Raw genomic sequence first — 15,589 nt, forward strand, 5'->3', positions numbered from 1 at the left:
ATAATCACTGTATTTTTTTATTGCAATGTGCTTAATACTGCAATGTATACTATAAAGTTGCAAAAAAGAGTATTTTGTAACTTTAAAGTATAGTATACATTGCAGTATTAAATATAGTCACTGCTGTGGTTTAAATGTTTTTGTCCAATCAAAAACTCATACTGAAGCTGGGTGTGGTGTACATGCCTGCAGTCCCAGCACTTGGGAAGTTAAGGTAGGAGGATTACTTCTCGTTCAAGGCCAGCCTGGGCTGCACAGTGAATTCAAGGCCAGCCTGAACTGCACTGTAAGACCCTGTCTCAAAAAGACCAAAAAGAAAAAGGAAACTCATATCTAAACTTAATCCCAATGTGGCGGAATTAAGAAGTATATCCTTAGGCGGTGACTGAGTCGGATTCGATGCCTTCATGAAAAGGCCTGATGGAAGAGGTTTGCTCCTTTTTATCTCTTCCATTGCATCATGTGAGGACAAAGTATTCTTCCCTACTGGAGGAGGGTGCACCAACAAGGTACCACCTGGGAAGCAGAGGGATGGCCTCGTCAGTCTTGATCTTGAACTCTCTGACTTCCAGAATTGAGAGCAATATTTTCTGTTCTTTACAGTCGGGTGTTTTTGTTACAGAAGCATAAATGAACTAAGATTCTCAGCATGCTGTACAGTAAATCTACAGAATTTACTCATAACTGAGAGTTCTTTTTTTAAATTTTGAAAAGAATAAAACCAAATGTGACAAAATAAAATAGAGTCAGTCAAAACAAAAGGATGGACATAGTACATGACTTGAAAACAAAATACAAGGTGGTAACAATAGTTACCATAATGCCTCTTGTTATCTTCAGAAAAATTGCCCATATCATCACGTAATAAAATTGAACAAAACAGTAAAGAACAAAACCAATAAAAACAAAACATTGAAGACATTATAGGACTTCAAAAAAGGATAATAGTCAAACCAGAATTGGTATCATAGTGAATCTTATTGTCTTCAAAGTAGTTGCCTATACCCTTAGATTTGATACTATCAAACAAAACAGAATCAAATAAAATCAGTCAAAACAAGACAGTGAAAGCAATACAGGGCTTCAAATCAAGTTGATAGGAAATAAAAAATGGTTACCATAATATAGCCTGCTATCTTTGGAATAGCTGTCCAGGCCATCAAATCTAATAGACAAACTGGAACAGAATAAAACCAAATTAAACAGAATGATGAAAACAATAGGGGTTTCAAATCATGATAATAGATTAACAGTGGCCTCTGCCTTCCCTATTTAGACAATTCCTCCCCTTTTACTTTCACAGGGTTCATTGTACATTTTGTATCCCACTAACTCCTTTGGTTTTTAAATTAGGGTGGCAACCCAGTATTCACCTATGTGATTCTGAGCCTTTTTATCTCTGGGCATGATCTCAGGTTGTATCCACTTACCTACAAGAGCCTCAAGGTTTTCTTTCTTTATAGCTGAGTAGTTTTCCATTATATAAAAGTGTCATGGCTTTCTAACCAATCTGCAGCTGATGGGCAAGCTACTCCCCCCTCCCATTTTTTTCTGGTTCCCTGTCACACAGAGCATTGTTTTCTCATCTTTGACTTTCAGTCTATAAACCTTCTTTTGGGTTAATTATATTTATATAATTATATAGAGCATATTGATGGACCCTATCTTTTGATCCACTCTGCCTGTGTTTCTTTTTACTGGTGAGTTGAGGCCATCCATATTAGTGATTATGGCCAACCTTCTCTGCCTCATCTCTGCCATGTTATTTTTCTGTCGTTGGTTGTCTACTTTTCCCCTTCATTCCACTGTCTGCGCCATTCAGCTAGTCTTCTCTGCTGTTGTTCCTGAAACCATGGTCTTTTTTCTCTCTCTCTAGAATGTCCTTCAGTATTTTTTGTAGGGTTGGACTGGTGGTCATGAACTCCCACAGTTCCTCTTTGTCATGGAAGCATCTTGTTTCTCCATTAATTCTGAGAGATAGTTTTTCAGGGTATATCAATCTGGGTTATTTTCTTTCAGGGCTTGGAATACTTCAAGCTCTTCTTGATTTGATAGTTTGTGTTGAGGATTCTGTCATGATTTTGATGGATTTTCTTTTATAGGTAATGTTTCTTTTCTCTGATTGCTTTTAAATTCTGTTCTTGTGTTGAATTTCTAGGATCTTGATTATTATATGTCTAGGTATAGATCTATTTTGGTTATAGCTGGCTGGAGTTCTGTATGCCTCATTTGTCTGAATATCATTTCCTTTTCCTATGCTTGGGAATTTTTCTTTAATTATATCTGTAAATGGCCTTTGTATTTCATTTGCATTTACCCCTGCTCCTTCACTCACATCTTTTATTCTTAAGTTATAGATCCTCTTGTCATCTTCTAGCCTTTGTATTGTTACTTCCTAGTTCCTTGTTATTTTAAAGCGATTTTTCCTTCTGTGATCACAAGCTGCAAACCTGTCTTCAAGGTTTGACAGTCTTATCTTTAGTTTCTTTCAAGTGGTTTTGCCAGCTTTCAGTGGTGTTTTTAAATTCCTGGTAATTTCTTAAAATCTGTTTCATGTATTCTAAATTTTTTTACATTTCTTATTGAAGGTTTCCCTCCTTTTTCTATGCTCCTCTATTCTTCCATCTGTGTCTTCTTTAGAGGTGTTTAGCAATTCTTTTATTATGTTTCTCATATCTTCTTTTACCTGAAATAATATTTCTGTTTTAAGTTCTTTTATAGCTTCATGGAGTTGTTTCTTTATTTCAGTTGCCGTTGCTTCAGAAACTGCAGATGTGCGACTCTGTATCTCTTCCATGTTTACATCTCCTGGACTGCTTGGGTTGGAGGCCAGAGGCTGCCTTTTGCCTCTTCCTCTTGTCACGTTCCTGGTTTCTTCTGGACAAGTGGGTAATGGGGTCCCCGGCACTTCCTGTATTGGTTATAATTACTCTGAAGTGTGATGACTAGGTATTTCTGCTGTTTGCTGCTTAGGGTTGGGGTTAGGGTTAGGTCTGCTGGTGGCTACTGGAGTGTAAGCCAGGGCAGGGCAGGCTGGCACTCCCTTCTGAGCTGGTCAACCACAGGAAGTCTTCACCATATTAGTGTGCGCAGGGCAGATGGGGTTGGTTAGGGATAGCTTTAGGGAAACCTCAGCAGTGGCTATTGGGCTGCACACAGGGGTGGGACTCAGTCCAAGCAATTTCCACCAGTCTGCTTGAAGCTAGGAGTGGCTGAATGATGCTGGCTGCAGGTCTGCCTCTGGGCTTATCCTATCCAACTCCAAAATGACTCCCTGCCAATTGCCCTCTCCTGCTAGAGGACTGAGTCCCCCACACTGCCAGCCAGTGCACTTCTCTGGTCTGTTGGCTCCCCTCTGCCACTGCATCTCCTCTCTAGGCCTTCAGGCTTGTTAGCACCAGCTTCACTGTGACCGTGTGTCTCTGGGTTCCAACAGTGCTTCTTGCACAGTGGACCGGATCCAGTGAGACTGCTGCCAGCTACTGCCTTCTTCTGTTTAAGTTTTTCTTTTCTTTCTTTGTTTTTTTTTTTTTAATTCTCTTTATGGTTTTCAGTTCTCACTTTAGTTTCTTCCTGTGTTGAGGGGACCCACTTCTTTCCTTCTTGTTTTCTCCAGAATGCTATATTCCAGCATCTGGACTGTTTCTCTCTCTCTGTTTACTCTGCTGTTTACTGTTCTGCCATCTTTCCAGACCCTGAGAGTTCTTTAACTGACATTTCCCTTTTCCCTCATCCTCTAGCCCCATCAATCATCATTCTTGATAGAATTTTCGGCGTGGAAGGGAACCATCTGATAGAATTTTTGCCGCGGCTAAAAAGATAAGAAGTATGAAATAAAAGTGGCCTTTATTTTAAGAATGTGGAGAGAGACTCCATGACCTCTGGCGGCCTGGCATTCTCTCCGCCAGACACGTGGTGTGGGGGCATTTATGTAGCTTAGGTTTGGGGTGGTGCCTAAGGGCATTAGTGATACCCAGTTAGCCCATTGGTATTCATTTTGCGCCACAGGTAAATTGCCTAGAGGCAGGAAAGGTGACCTCAAGATAGAGCCCCTTGGTTCTGCCTCCCAGCCTCCCTCCCTCTAGTGTCCCATCTGGGGCAAAATCCTTTCAATTCTATTCTATGAGTTTGACATTTTCAGATACTACATAATAAGTGAGATCAGGCAGGATTTGCTTTTATGGGACTGGCTTATTTTACTTAAAATGATGTCCTCCAAGTTGTCACAAATGGAAGAATTTCCTTTCTTTGTAATGAACAATATTTTATTGTGTATTATAGCATGTTTTATTTTTCCACTCATTCATTAACATACAGGTATTTTTTTATCTTGATTATTGTGATTAATGCTCCAGTGAACTTGGGAGTTCAACCATGTCTTTAACACATTGCTTTCGTTTCCTTTGCATGCAAACCCAATAGTGGAGTCACTGAATTACATGACAGTTCTATTTTTAATTTTTTGAAGAACATTGATATTCCCGTAATTACTAAGCTAACTTGCATCTCCACTCATAATACACAAGTGCACCTTTTCTTCATACTCTCTGACATTTCTCTTGTATCTTTTTCATAATAGCCATCTTCATAGGTGCAAGGTGATGTTTCAGTGTGGTTTTAATTTGCATTTCTTTCATGATTACTGATTCTGAGCAATTTTTCATATGTCTATTGGTCATTTGTATGTATTATTTTGAAAAATGTCTTAAATTTTTGTCCCTTTAAAGATCAGATTTTTGTTTTCTTTTTATGGAGTTACTGGAGTTTTCTATATATTTTGGATACCAATACCTTATGTATATATATGGATTACAAATATTTTTCCCCATTCCATAGGTTATATTTTCACTTTTCTGATTATTTTCTTTGTTGTAAAGAAGTTAGATATAATACCACTAAGTCTAGTGTCTAGTCTTTGCTTTTATACCCACCAAAATCATTGCCCAGATAAACTTCTTGGAGCTTCGCTTATGTTTTCTTCTTGCGGTTTTATCCATCTAGGTTTTACTTTATATTATTAACACAGTTTGAGTTGGCCAGAAGAGAAGCTCCAGTAAAAGAAGTCCAGCTGTGGACTGTAAAGAGAGAGCTCAGATCTTCATTGCTGAGGAATGAAGGAACAGAATAAAAAAGATGACCTGAAAGCATCATAAAAAGCAGCCAAATCTTGAACATTTGCAGCCTCAAAACTACACCATTTTATATTATTTAAGTATGCAAACTTTCCAGTTTCTCTGTATTTACCAACATGTATCTTTTATTGTTTTGGTAATTCTGGTTTTTTGCATATTAAGCCTTTTTCAGATTGCACTTTGGCCCTCTTGTGGCTGGATGGGACCATGTCATTGTTATAGCCAGTGAGAGCTAACTACACCTTACTTCCAAGGTCAGGATAAATAATGTCCAGTCCAGGTCTCAAGTCTCTTTAGAGATCTCCTTTCCTCTGCCAGCAAGATCAGTAACAACTGCATGATTGTTCAGTCAATCAGTCAGGGGTTAAAGTAAGAAGATGTAGAGTAGCATCACTAGCCAACCTGCCAGGGTTATAAGTATGAGTGGGAAATAGACTTTTACCCTTACAAGTCATTACTGTGGTATAACTTAGTTTTTCCTAGTACAGTATGATAGGTTCTGAGATGATAGTATCCTACACTGTTCTGAATTCCTGATGCTTAGGAGAGTACTTTGTACATAATGGATAATCTAAATTTGATTGATTTAATTTTTAAACTTCATTTTAGAGAGAATAAAACCAAGCAAAATAAAACAGAATAAAGCCAGTCAAAACAAGACAGTTGTAAGCGACACAGGATTTCAAAACAAGCAATAGGAAATCAACAATGAGTACCACAATGTCTCTTGTTGTCTTCAAAATAGCTGCCCATATCTCAGACTTAGTAAAATCAAACAAAACAGAATACAACCAATAAAAATAAAACAATCAAAGAAATACAGGATTTCAGAACAAGACACTAGTAAATCCAAAATGGCTACCGTAATATAATCTTGTTATCCTCGAAATATCTGCCCATGCCATCAGATACAACAATAACTATTAAACTAGTCAAAACAATAAAACCCAACCAGACAAAACAATAAAACCCAACCAAACAAAACAACGAGAGTGATAACAGGATTTCAAAACAAGATGATAGGGAATTAACAATGGCCACCACCTTCAGAAGGAGATCCCCCATAGATGCTACACTGCATATTGTTATCCCCAGAAGAGAAGATCAGACTACCTGTTTTAGGCCTGCAAAGTTAGTGAAACACTAAACACTATAAGCATTAAGTTGTATTTTATCTCATTAGCTGTCATCACAGCCTGTGTTTCTTTGGAGCAGCTGGTCATTTATGAGGGGTTGGGCGGAAGGAACATTGGCTCTTGTCTATCTGCCTGGCTGGCTCTCCCCCAGTCAGCCTGCCCAGGTCTTAGCTTCTTGTTTACTTCTTGTTCTCCTCCTCTGCAGTCCACTAATAACACAGACTCACAGTAGAGGGCTGGCATCCGGCTCTTCCCTAGTCAGCCTGCACATCTAGATTTGACTGATTTAGTAAACTACCTTGAATGTTTTTTTGAAGGCCATAAAGCTCATGTAAAAATGCTTGTTTTGCATGTCCTAAGGAAGGTGTTTTAAGAACAGGAATTTTTGTGGAAGTTAGTGTGGATATTCCTAAAAAAAACTAGGACTAGAGGTCCTATTTGACCCAGCTATTCCCCTTCTGGGTGTCTTCCCAAAAGAATTAAAAGCATCATACCATTGAGATATATGCCACCCATGTTTATAGCAGTACAGTTTGTAGTAGCTAATTCTTGGAAATAACCCAAATGCCTATCAACCAAGGAATGGGTAATAAAGATGCTTTTTAAAAAAAACAATAGAGGGCTACTTAGCCATAAAGAAGGATAAACTTGAGACATTTCTAGGTAAATGCATGCACCTTGAGATCATATTCTTTTTTTTTTTTTTTTTTTTTTTTGGTACCGGGGATCAAACTCACGACCTTGTGCTTGCAAGGCAAGTGCTTATGCCACTGAGCTAAATCTCCGGCCCTGAGATCATATTCTTAAGTGAAGTAAATTGGACACACCTGTGTAAACATCATTTGTCTCTCTGATGTGAGAAACTAAAAGTGTAAGCGAGAACCAAAATGTATGATAGAAATTGTGAAATATGAAGAAATTGTTCAGTTGAGTGGGAGAACTTGGGGCAAGGGAGGGAAGGAAGGAAGGGAAAAGAAAAAATGAGAAATGAAGGATAAAATGGAAACAAAACTTTGTAGATAAGGAAGGGAAGAGGGGTTGATGGCAGGGGAGGGAAACAGGAAACAAAAAGAGCAATCAAGACATATCATGTGCAGGTACAAATTCCCTCTGATGAATGTGATCATGATGTGTATCTAAATTATCCCCTGGTTTTCATCTTCCCAGCACCTCAGAGTGGCCTGGGTAGTTCTGAATGGGAAGTAAGTCAGAGAAGCCCACTCTCTGAGGGCTGAAAACGTAATCTGACATGGAGAGAGCCGTGATTAGTTCCTTGGAAAAAAGACAAATGAAACAAAAGTGTTGAGGGGTAGAGCAGCCTCTGGAAACACTAGAGATAAGAGGCCAGGGAGGCACAAGGGGCAGGAACAAGCTTGGACACGTGTTTTGATAAAAAGGCCCACATCATTCTTTGCTGACTTTCACCGGATCCCAGACAGTAATGTTGTATCCCTTCTAGATGCAAAGAAAAGAGATGGCCTTGAACCTGAATTCTGGGTAAGTGTCTTAGATTTCTAACCAATATGAAAAAGCTCAGTGAGCCTTTAGAGGTCTTTGAGTCAGTGACAATCCTAATGTTCCTTACACTGGATGTCAACTGGCTGATAGTTGAGAAGAGACAAGGCAGCTTCAGGGGAGAAAAAGGCCAAGACCCAGGTATTCTACGAAGTTGGCAAAGTGAGAACTCACGGGAGATAACAATAGTGACCAGTCTTCAGGCACTGGGCTCTATGCCAGGCACTGTGTCATGTGCTTTACAGTATTTCTCACTATAATCTTCACAGCAAAGTCCACTCAATAGTGTGAACATTCCTCTTCAGATGCTTCCTGCCTTTCCACAGCCTAATTCTTCTTATGGACCATGTTTAGGTTCTTTTCCACCTCTGTTACCTTGTCTGTAAAGTGCACATTTCTCCTCTGCTTTCTTATTTTCCTTGCTGTCTCCTATGTGCTTTTGGCTTCTCATTTTACAGAAATGTATTCATTTCATCTATTGAGAGCCTGCAACCTCAAGAAAGAACAGAGGGAATTTGCAGATAGCAATAAGGGAGGCTGTTCCGTGGGGTTGTGTTCATTTAAAATGGCTCGTTTCTGTTAAGTACTGAATCAGATTATTTTTAGTCAATCAGATCTTGGGGAACTTAGAATGTAAGGCAAAATAATTGGTAGTTGTTAGAAGTGAGGATATAGAGATGCTGAATTTTCAGAATGGTGGAGAGCTTAGCATGCAGCTTAGTGGAATAGTGCCTGTCTAGCACATGTGAGGCCTTGGGTTCCATCCCCAGCAACACATGTGCATGTACATGCACACACACACACACACACACACACACACACACACACACACACAGAGAGAGAGAGAGAGAGAGAGAGAGAGAGAGAGTTTTAAGAAAATCAAGAATGATGACACCCCAGAGATGCAGATGGATATGATTCAGGGGTGGTGAGTACCTCTCTAACTTGTGCAGCAATGAATTTTGTCTTATAGTCTCTTGTGCCAGATATCCAGGGTCCAAGAGTCTTCTCTACTGCTGAAAATCCTGGAACAACGGCTCCATGTCATCATTTTATTCTGCAACCTTATTTTGCTATTCACTATCCTTTCATTCTTTCTTTCATGAAACCAGGGCCTTGCACAGGCTAGCCTAGATAGTGCTCTGCCATTGAGCTCCAGCCCCATCCCATGTGATAGGATCCTTTAAAGAAGGAGACATAGATATGAGAATATGACTTCAGTGAAGGAGAAGCTCTGTGCCACTGGGGAGCTCTTGGCTGTATAAAGGAAATGTTATGGTTTGTGTTTAGGTGACCTTCCCAAGCCTCATGCAATCATGGAGGTGATTGAATCTAGTGTTTGTGATTGGTTCCTTGTCTAGCGCTGGGATTAACAGTGTGAGTGTGCATATCCAGGGGCAGAGCCAGTATATCATATAAGGGAGGGAAGAAGGCATTTTTTTTCTTCTTTTATCCTTTTCACTCTTGCTGTTTGTGGCCACTCTGAACAGCTGCCCCTCAGCTACACCACCCTGCCTTGGAGCCAGCTGAGTATGGATTGAAACCTTCAATTTTAGGAGAAATAAACCTTTCTTTCTATCATTTTGGGTGTTCACTGTTTTGTCTCAGCAATGAGAAAAAAGTACCCAAGACAGGAAATGTCTTCCCCTTTAAGCTTTCTGCAAGGGTGGTCCCCTGTTGAATTGCTCTCTCCTCTCCCTCCATTCTTTCAAGGCTCTCATACCAGTGCCTCATCCTTCCAACAATAAACAACCCCTTCCTCAGGAGTGAAGGGAGTTGTGCCACTTGGTCTTGTCTTGGGTCTTGTAAACTCAAAGGCACCTCAGGCTCCTCTTTGCAGCCCTTTGTAGAAGGAAAGGAAATTGATTTCAGCCAAAAGTACTGATTTCCTCACTAGTAATCCTTAGTAAGCCCATTGTCGACCGTACAGTTTCTTTTTAACCCTTTGTTGCAGAAAGTTGAGCAACTAAATTATGGAAAATTAGTCAAAATTGATATTCTGCAAAGACTTCCTATTTTTTTATGGATATATTGATTTTCATTGTCATAATCAACACTCATCCATTTCCCACATAGAGATAAATTATTCCCATGTTTTAATATATACCTTTTAAATGTATGTATATTTTGATTGATGCAGATGATTTTATGTCATATATCTCATTTGCTGGTCTATTTTGTAAAACTCAGCACAAGTTTTTTAAAAGTCAAATTTAACCAGATATAACTTACATAAAAGGATACACATAGTGGATGTAAATTTTAACATGAATTTTGACACATGTATATTGAATATTTTCATCATCCTAATAGATCCTTCTTGCTCCAAGTCAGTCAGTGCTGATCTCCTCATACTGGCTCCAGAAAACCATTGATTTTGTTGTTGATTTTAATTAGATTTGTATTTTCTAGAGTTTCATACAAATGAACACTCATTCTGTTCTCTTTTGGTCTGGCATCTGTCACTAAGTCTAGGGCTTTTTAGGTTCATCCATGTCATGTGTAATTATTCTTTATTGCTGAATATTATTCTGTTAAATGGATATACCACAACTTTTCTGCTTATTAGTTATGGACATTTAGGTTGTTCCTCTTTTGAAGCATACAGCTGCTATGAAAATTCAAGTTTTGGTGTGGACATGTCTTCATATAAATACATAATGGAATCGCTGAATTGTATGATGAGTGTATGCTTAACTTAGTATGAGACTGTCCAACTATTTTTTAATATGATACTCTCACAAAATCAACAATAATTGTAAATACCCATTCATGTTTCTTTTCCTTCTTCCTTCCTTGCTTTCTTTTCTTTTTCTTTTTTTTTGAGGCAGGGTTTCACTATATAGCCCAATCTGACCTTGAATTCACTGTGTAGCCCAAGCTTGCCTCCAACTCATGGCAATCTTCCTGCCTCAGCCCCCTAGTCCTGGGATTACATGTGCACACCACCATGCCTGGTCATCTGTATTTCTTTGTGTACACTCAATTGTCCAGCTTATTACTTTCTATGCATAACTCTCTATGTTGTGTACCCATTGCATTTCACTCTCCAGTTACCTCAGTGAAAGAGTCCATGTTGTTTCCTGCCACCATGAGCCTTGCTTTAATAGGCATTGAACACATTGCTTATGTGGGAGACTTGGGTATTGTTATATACTCAGAAATGGAACTTCTAGTTAGAAAAAAATATATATTCTTTTTTTTTTTTTTTTTTTTAGTTACCAGGGATTGAACTCATGACCTTGCACTTGCCAGGCAGGCACTTGTGCCACTAAGCTAAATCCCCAGCCTGAAAATGTTTATTCTTATTTGGACCAAATGTCATTAGATTTTTCCTCAGAATGACTGTCTCCCACTTAGAAGAATATTCTGGTTTTGTAGAGTCTGGCACTTTAACAGTTTTGGAATTCTTTTTAAAAATACAAAATTACAAATTCAAAATTAGACAGAAAAGTGAATATTTATTTAAATAAGGTAAGAAATCCATCACAGTGGATTACTGGGATCTCTTTAGATAATTTACCTGAAATGCTTAGCACTTGGTAGTGCCTCCTGATTGGAGTCAGGCTTCCTCTTCTTGCCGATCACATCCTAGAACTTCCAACCTTCACAGGGGTCCAAGCATCTGAGGGTGAGAAGGGATTCCTGAGATTCACAGATGTCTGGTCTCTGATCCACACCCTGCACTGGCACTGTGTGAATACCCTCCATCTCCACTTTCCTGACATCATTCAGCTTCGGATGTGCACCCATGTAGATTCAGTCTCATGTCTGGTTTCGCATAATCCATGAGTAAAAATGGTTTTTATATTTCTAGGTAGTTGAAAAGATATAATATTTAATAATGCATAGATGATATAAAATTCAGATATCAGTGTCTCTAAATAGCGTTGGATGGCGTGAAGCAGCACCCATTTCTTTACATACTGTCATGGCTCCTGTGTCCAAATGCAGAGATGAGTAGCTGTGACAGAGACTGTATGGCCTGCAAACCCTAAAGCATATACCAGCGGGGTCCTTACAGAAAAACTCTGATGACATTTGGTGCATAGCATTAATTTTTCATAGAGACAAGGGTCTTATTTCATGTCAGGAAGAAGTATATTCCTGTTATTATGTCTTTGCAATGATAGATCTTGCCATCATTGCACTAAAAAGCACTTGTATCTCTTCTGACCTGTCTGCCGGCCTTCTATATTAGTTACTCATTGTAAGTAATAGCCACTCCCAGTCTCAAAAGTTAAAACCGCAGTGCTCTCCTATCATTCATGTGACCTTTTGTAGCTGGGGCTTGGGTGGGTTACCATGCTGGGACTGGAGAGGCTGGGACAGCTGGTTTTCTCTGTTGATCACTAGGCCATCTTGCACGGCTCTGCTCCATGCATCTCTCATTCTCCTTGGACACATTCTTCTCACAGTGATGGCAGAGGCACAGAAAGGCAGATGAGAAAATTCATCAGCTCTTAAAGCCTAAGCTCAGAGCTACTATTAGTTTTGCTGTATAGTATTATGGCCAAGCAAGCCATATGCCAAGATCCAAATGAAGAGGTAGTGAAATGCATTCTTCCTAGAACAGAACCTTGGCAAATGTGTGGGTTCCAGGAGGGGTGAGAAGCTGGTGTCCATAATGCAGTCCACCATATTTTAAAGGAAACACTGTAACTGTAGTAAATGTTATTTTTCCTTTCCATGTAGGAGAATGTTACTTATTTCTATTAAATATGAACTCTTAAGAGTAAGGGTGTGGTTTTCCTGTTCACCTTAGAAATCCCGACCTTCTCTTTTCTAGTGGTGATGTCCACAGAACTATCAAAGTATTTCAATTTGCTCTGTCCTTCCCTATACATCCCTACAATGAACCACTAGCATATTACTGGAAAAACCCAATGCACAGAAATATTACTTCTTTATGTCTTCTTTCATGTCTTCTTTTTTCTCCTCAGTACTCTGAAATGAGTTAGTTATAAAAAGCATTTTATCCTTCTTGGCTTCCCACTTGCATTTAAAGGGAAAGCTGTTATCTCTTTGTTAATCTCTCTCCCAACCTCCTCACTAAGTATGGGTGATTATTTTCCTTCTGTCTGACTTCAAATGACTATTTCCTTTCTGCCTTACTGATCACAGCACTGCCATGGTCTCTGGGGAAATAAATACCAGTCTGGACTGCCCAGAATGGAGACACTGTCTTATTTTGCTAGTGTAGACCCTTTTTATCCTCTCAGCACCCTGCAACTATGAAGCTTCTTCTCCTGACTTTGGCTGTTACCCTGTATATGGCTGAGACCGTCTCAGGTAACCAGGATCTCTCCTGAGGGATGCAGGTGTGGGTACCTGACACATGTTCAGAGAACTTTGGAGATTCTGCTATCTTGGCAGAGGTGGAGGTCTTTGGATGGCCTCACCAGTCAAGGGGATGATTTAGTTCTCTGGCAATGGCTGATTTTTCTGGTGCCCCTCATCTGACCATACTGACTCTCTGATTAGCTTTACACAAGTCAAACCTGGTAAACAAGGAATGGGGTGGGGTGCAAATGCACACGAAGGTATATTATACAGAGGATATGATAGCGTTTCCAGAAGCATTTCTTAGAAGAATTTGAATTTTGATATAATGATGCCTCCATGAAAATGGTTGCTGAATTTCTGATTGTCTGAGGATTTTAATTCTACTTTCCTGCAGCCCAAAATTGTTGGGGTCACCCCAGTTAAGTATAGAGTCTTAAGAGAATCTGTTCCCAACTCCTTTGAATGGTAAAGGCCAGTGAAAAGTCCCAAGATGTTGTAGAGATGGCAGTGTGACATTCTTGGACGTTTTGCAAATGCCCCGAGTCAGTGATGGCAAATCTTTCAGAGACAAATGCCCAAACTACAACTCAAACCTCACTTATTTATTGCAAAGTTCCAGCACTACAATTAAACCTGAAAACTGAGGTTTTAGTTTAGAAAAAAACTCATACACTAACATTTTTTTTGTCTTAAAGAAAAACAAGTAACACATATCATAGGTTTGCCACCACTGCTCTAGAAGATTTATAGATGTTCACATGGGCTTACATCAGGTTCTGTTCCCTCTCATTCACATGACTAGTAGAGGTGCCAAAGGCCAAATGGAAAAGGTGGCTATTGATACTAACTGGGGACCTTATAATAGGGGGAGAAGAAACCTGGAGGGTGGGTCTTTTTGTCTCTCCCAAGGAAGCTGGTCCAGAAGGAGAGGTTACCCAGAAGACTCCATGCCACTGAGTGGGGAGAACTTTGGGAGTTGTGACAGGGGACACAAGTGGAGAAAAAAAGGATAGTAATCTATAAAATTCTTTAAGCCTACTTTCTTCTCTCCTTAAGGTTACTCTTTTCTACTGTGATTTGACCCCACCCCAGATCTTTGATTTTTTTCTAAGACTGACCCTGCTCCCTTCTTCTTTTTGTTTTCAGTCAGGAAGTGTTGGGGCGCATCAGGCAAGTGCAGAGCAACATGTAAAGCGAATGAAGTGTTCTATATATTATGCAAATCTGAAGATAAGTGCTGTGTGACTCCTAAGTATGTACCCCAACTTGTATCCTCAAAGACTCATGGAAGACAGAGATCATCTGCAGTCTGACACCTCTTCTAAATTTGAGTCTCAACATCACTGAATCTTGTAGTTGCATTAAATCACTTTTGGTTGTTTCCTGTTCCTCTCTGAGAGTTCCAACTATATTATTTAAACACAGGTAAATAAAACTGCAAAGTGATGTGTGTGTGTGTGTGTGTGTGTGTGTGTGTGTGTGTGTGGTGCTTGCACACATGCTGGAGAGAACAAGATGAACGAGTAGGTGTCAGTAATATCATTCTTGTAAATAGTTCCTAACGTGCTATTGCCTAGTTGGTGGGAGAGGCTTTATACATGAAGAATGTTTATGAAATTTATTTGATTTGTGTTTTCTTTTAGACTAGAACCCTCTGCAATGATAGAAACATGATTTGTTCAATATGGTAGCCTCTAACCACATGTGGCTATTGTGCACTTGTGTGACTGGGGGAACTGAATTTTAATTTAATTTAATCTAATCTATACTTAAATTTATATTTCCAGAAGTGGTTAGTAGCTATACATTGGGCAGTAGCACTCTAGATTCTAGAGTAAAAAGGTTGAGGCAGGCTCTGGGCATCTGTCTGAGTATTTTAGGGGAGGTTAGGAGGCAACCAAGAACCTGTGTGAGCACAAGAACTAATCCCAGACCATTGCTTCACAGGCTTCACTTTCTCTCTGATTGTACTTGAGTAACCCTTTAGGAACTCCAGGATTGTGTTTTACATATTCTGTTCACCTTGGAGAGAACTCGTATCAGGCCTATGTAGATCCTTAGTCTCTCTCTTTTCCTTCTACTTGGGGCCACAGGATAGTCAGCTGGTGAACAGTCTTAAAGTTACAACGAAGTCTTTGGCCCCATACTTTAATCACTAATTGTTTTATCCTCTCGACTCCATTTCCCGTCATACTCAGCTTGAATATCACAGTCTGGCCTACAGCACTTCTCTCGAAGACATTCTCAGGGCCTTGTGGCTAATTGATACTGAGTAACCTTAAAACAGGGGGAGAAGAATATTGGAGAGTAGATCTTTTGTCTCTCCCAAGGAAGCTCCCAAGGTCCAGAAGGAGAGGTTACCCAGAAGACTCCATGCCACCGAGTGGGGAGAACTTTGGGAGTTGTGACAGGGACACAAGTGGAGGAAAAAAGGATAGTAATCTATAAAATTCTTTAGGCCTGCTTTCTTCTCTCTTTAAGGTTACTCTGTTTTCTACTAGGATTTGACCTCTCTCCCAG

The 15,589-nt window shown here is 39.6% G+C and overlaps 1 protein-coding gene across 1 annotated transcript; it reads left to right on the forward strand.

Moving 5' to 3' along the window:
- Positions 1-13,017: 13,017 nt before the first annotated feature.
- Positions 13,018-14,448, forward strand: LOC101787698 (beta-defensin 121). The gene is made up of 2 exons (XM_005006742.2): positions 13,018-13,075; positions 14,216-14,448. Exons 1-2 carry the CDS (start codon positions 13,018-13,020, stop codon positions 14,380-14,382), a joined length of 225 nt encoding a protein of 74 aa, XP_005006799.1. The 3' UTR covers positions 14,383-14,448.
- The last annotated feature ends 1,141 nt before the right edge of the window (positions 14,449-15,589 follow it).

The sequence above is a fragment of the Cavia porcellus genome, unplaced genomic scaffold, assembly GCF_034190915.1.
Source record: "Cavia porcellus strain 051 isolate PalLab524CR breed Dunkin Hartley unplaced genomic scaffold, mCavPor4.1 scaffold_5, whole genome shotgun sequence".
Lineage (NCBI taxonomy): Eukaryota > Metazoa > Chordata > Mammalia > Rodentia > Caviidae > Cavia > Cavia porcellus.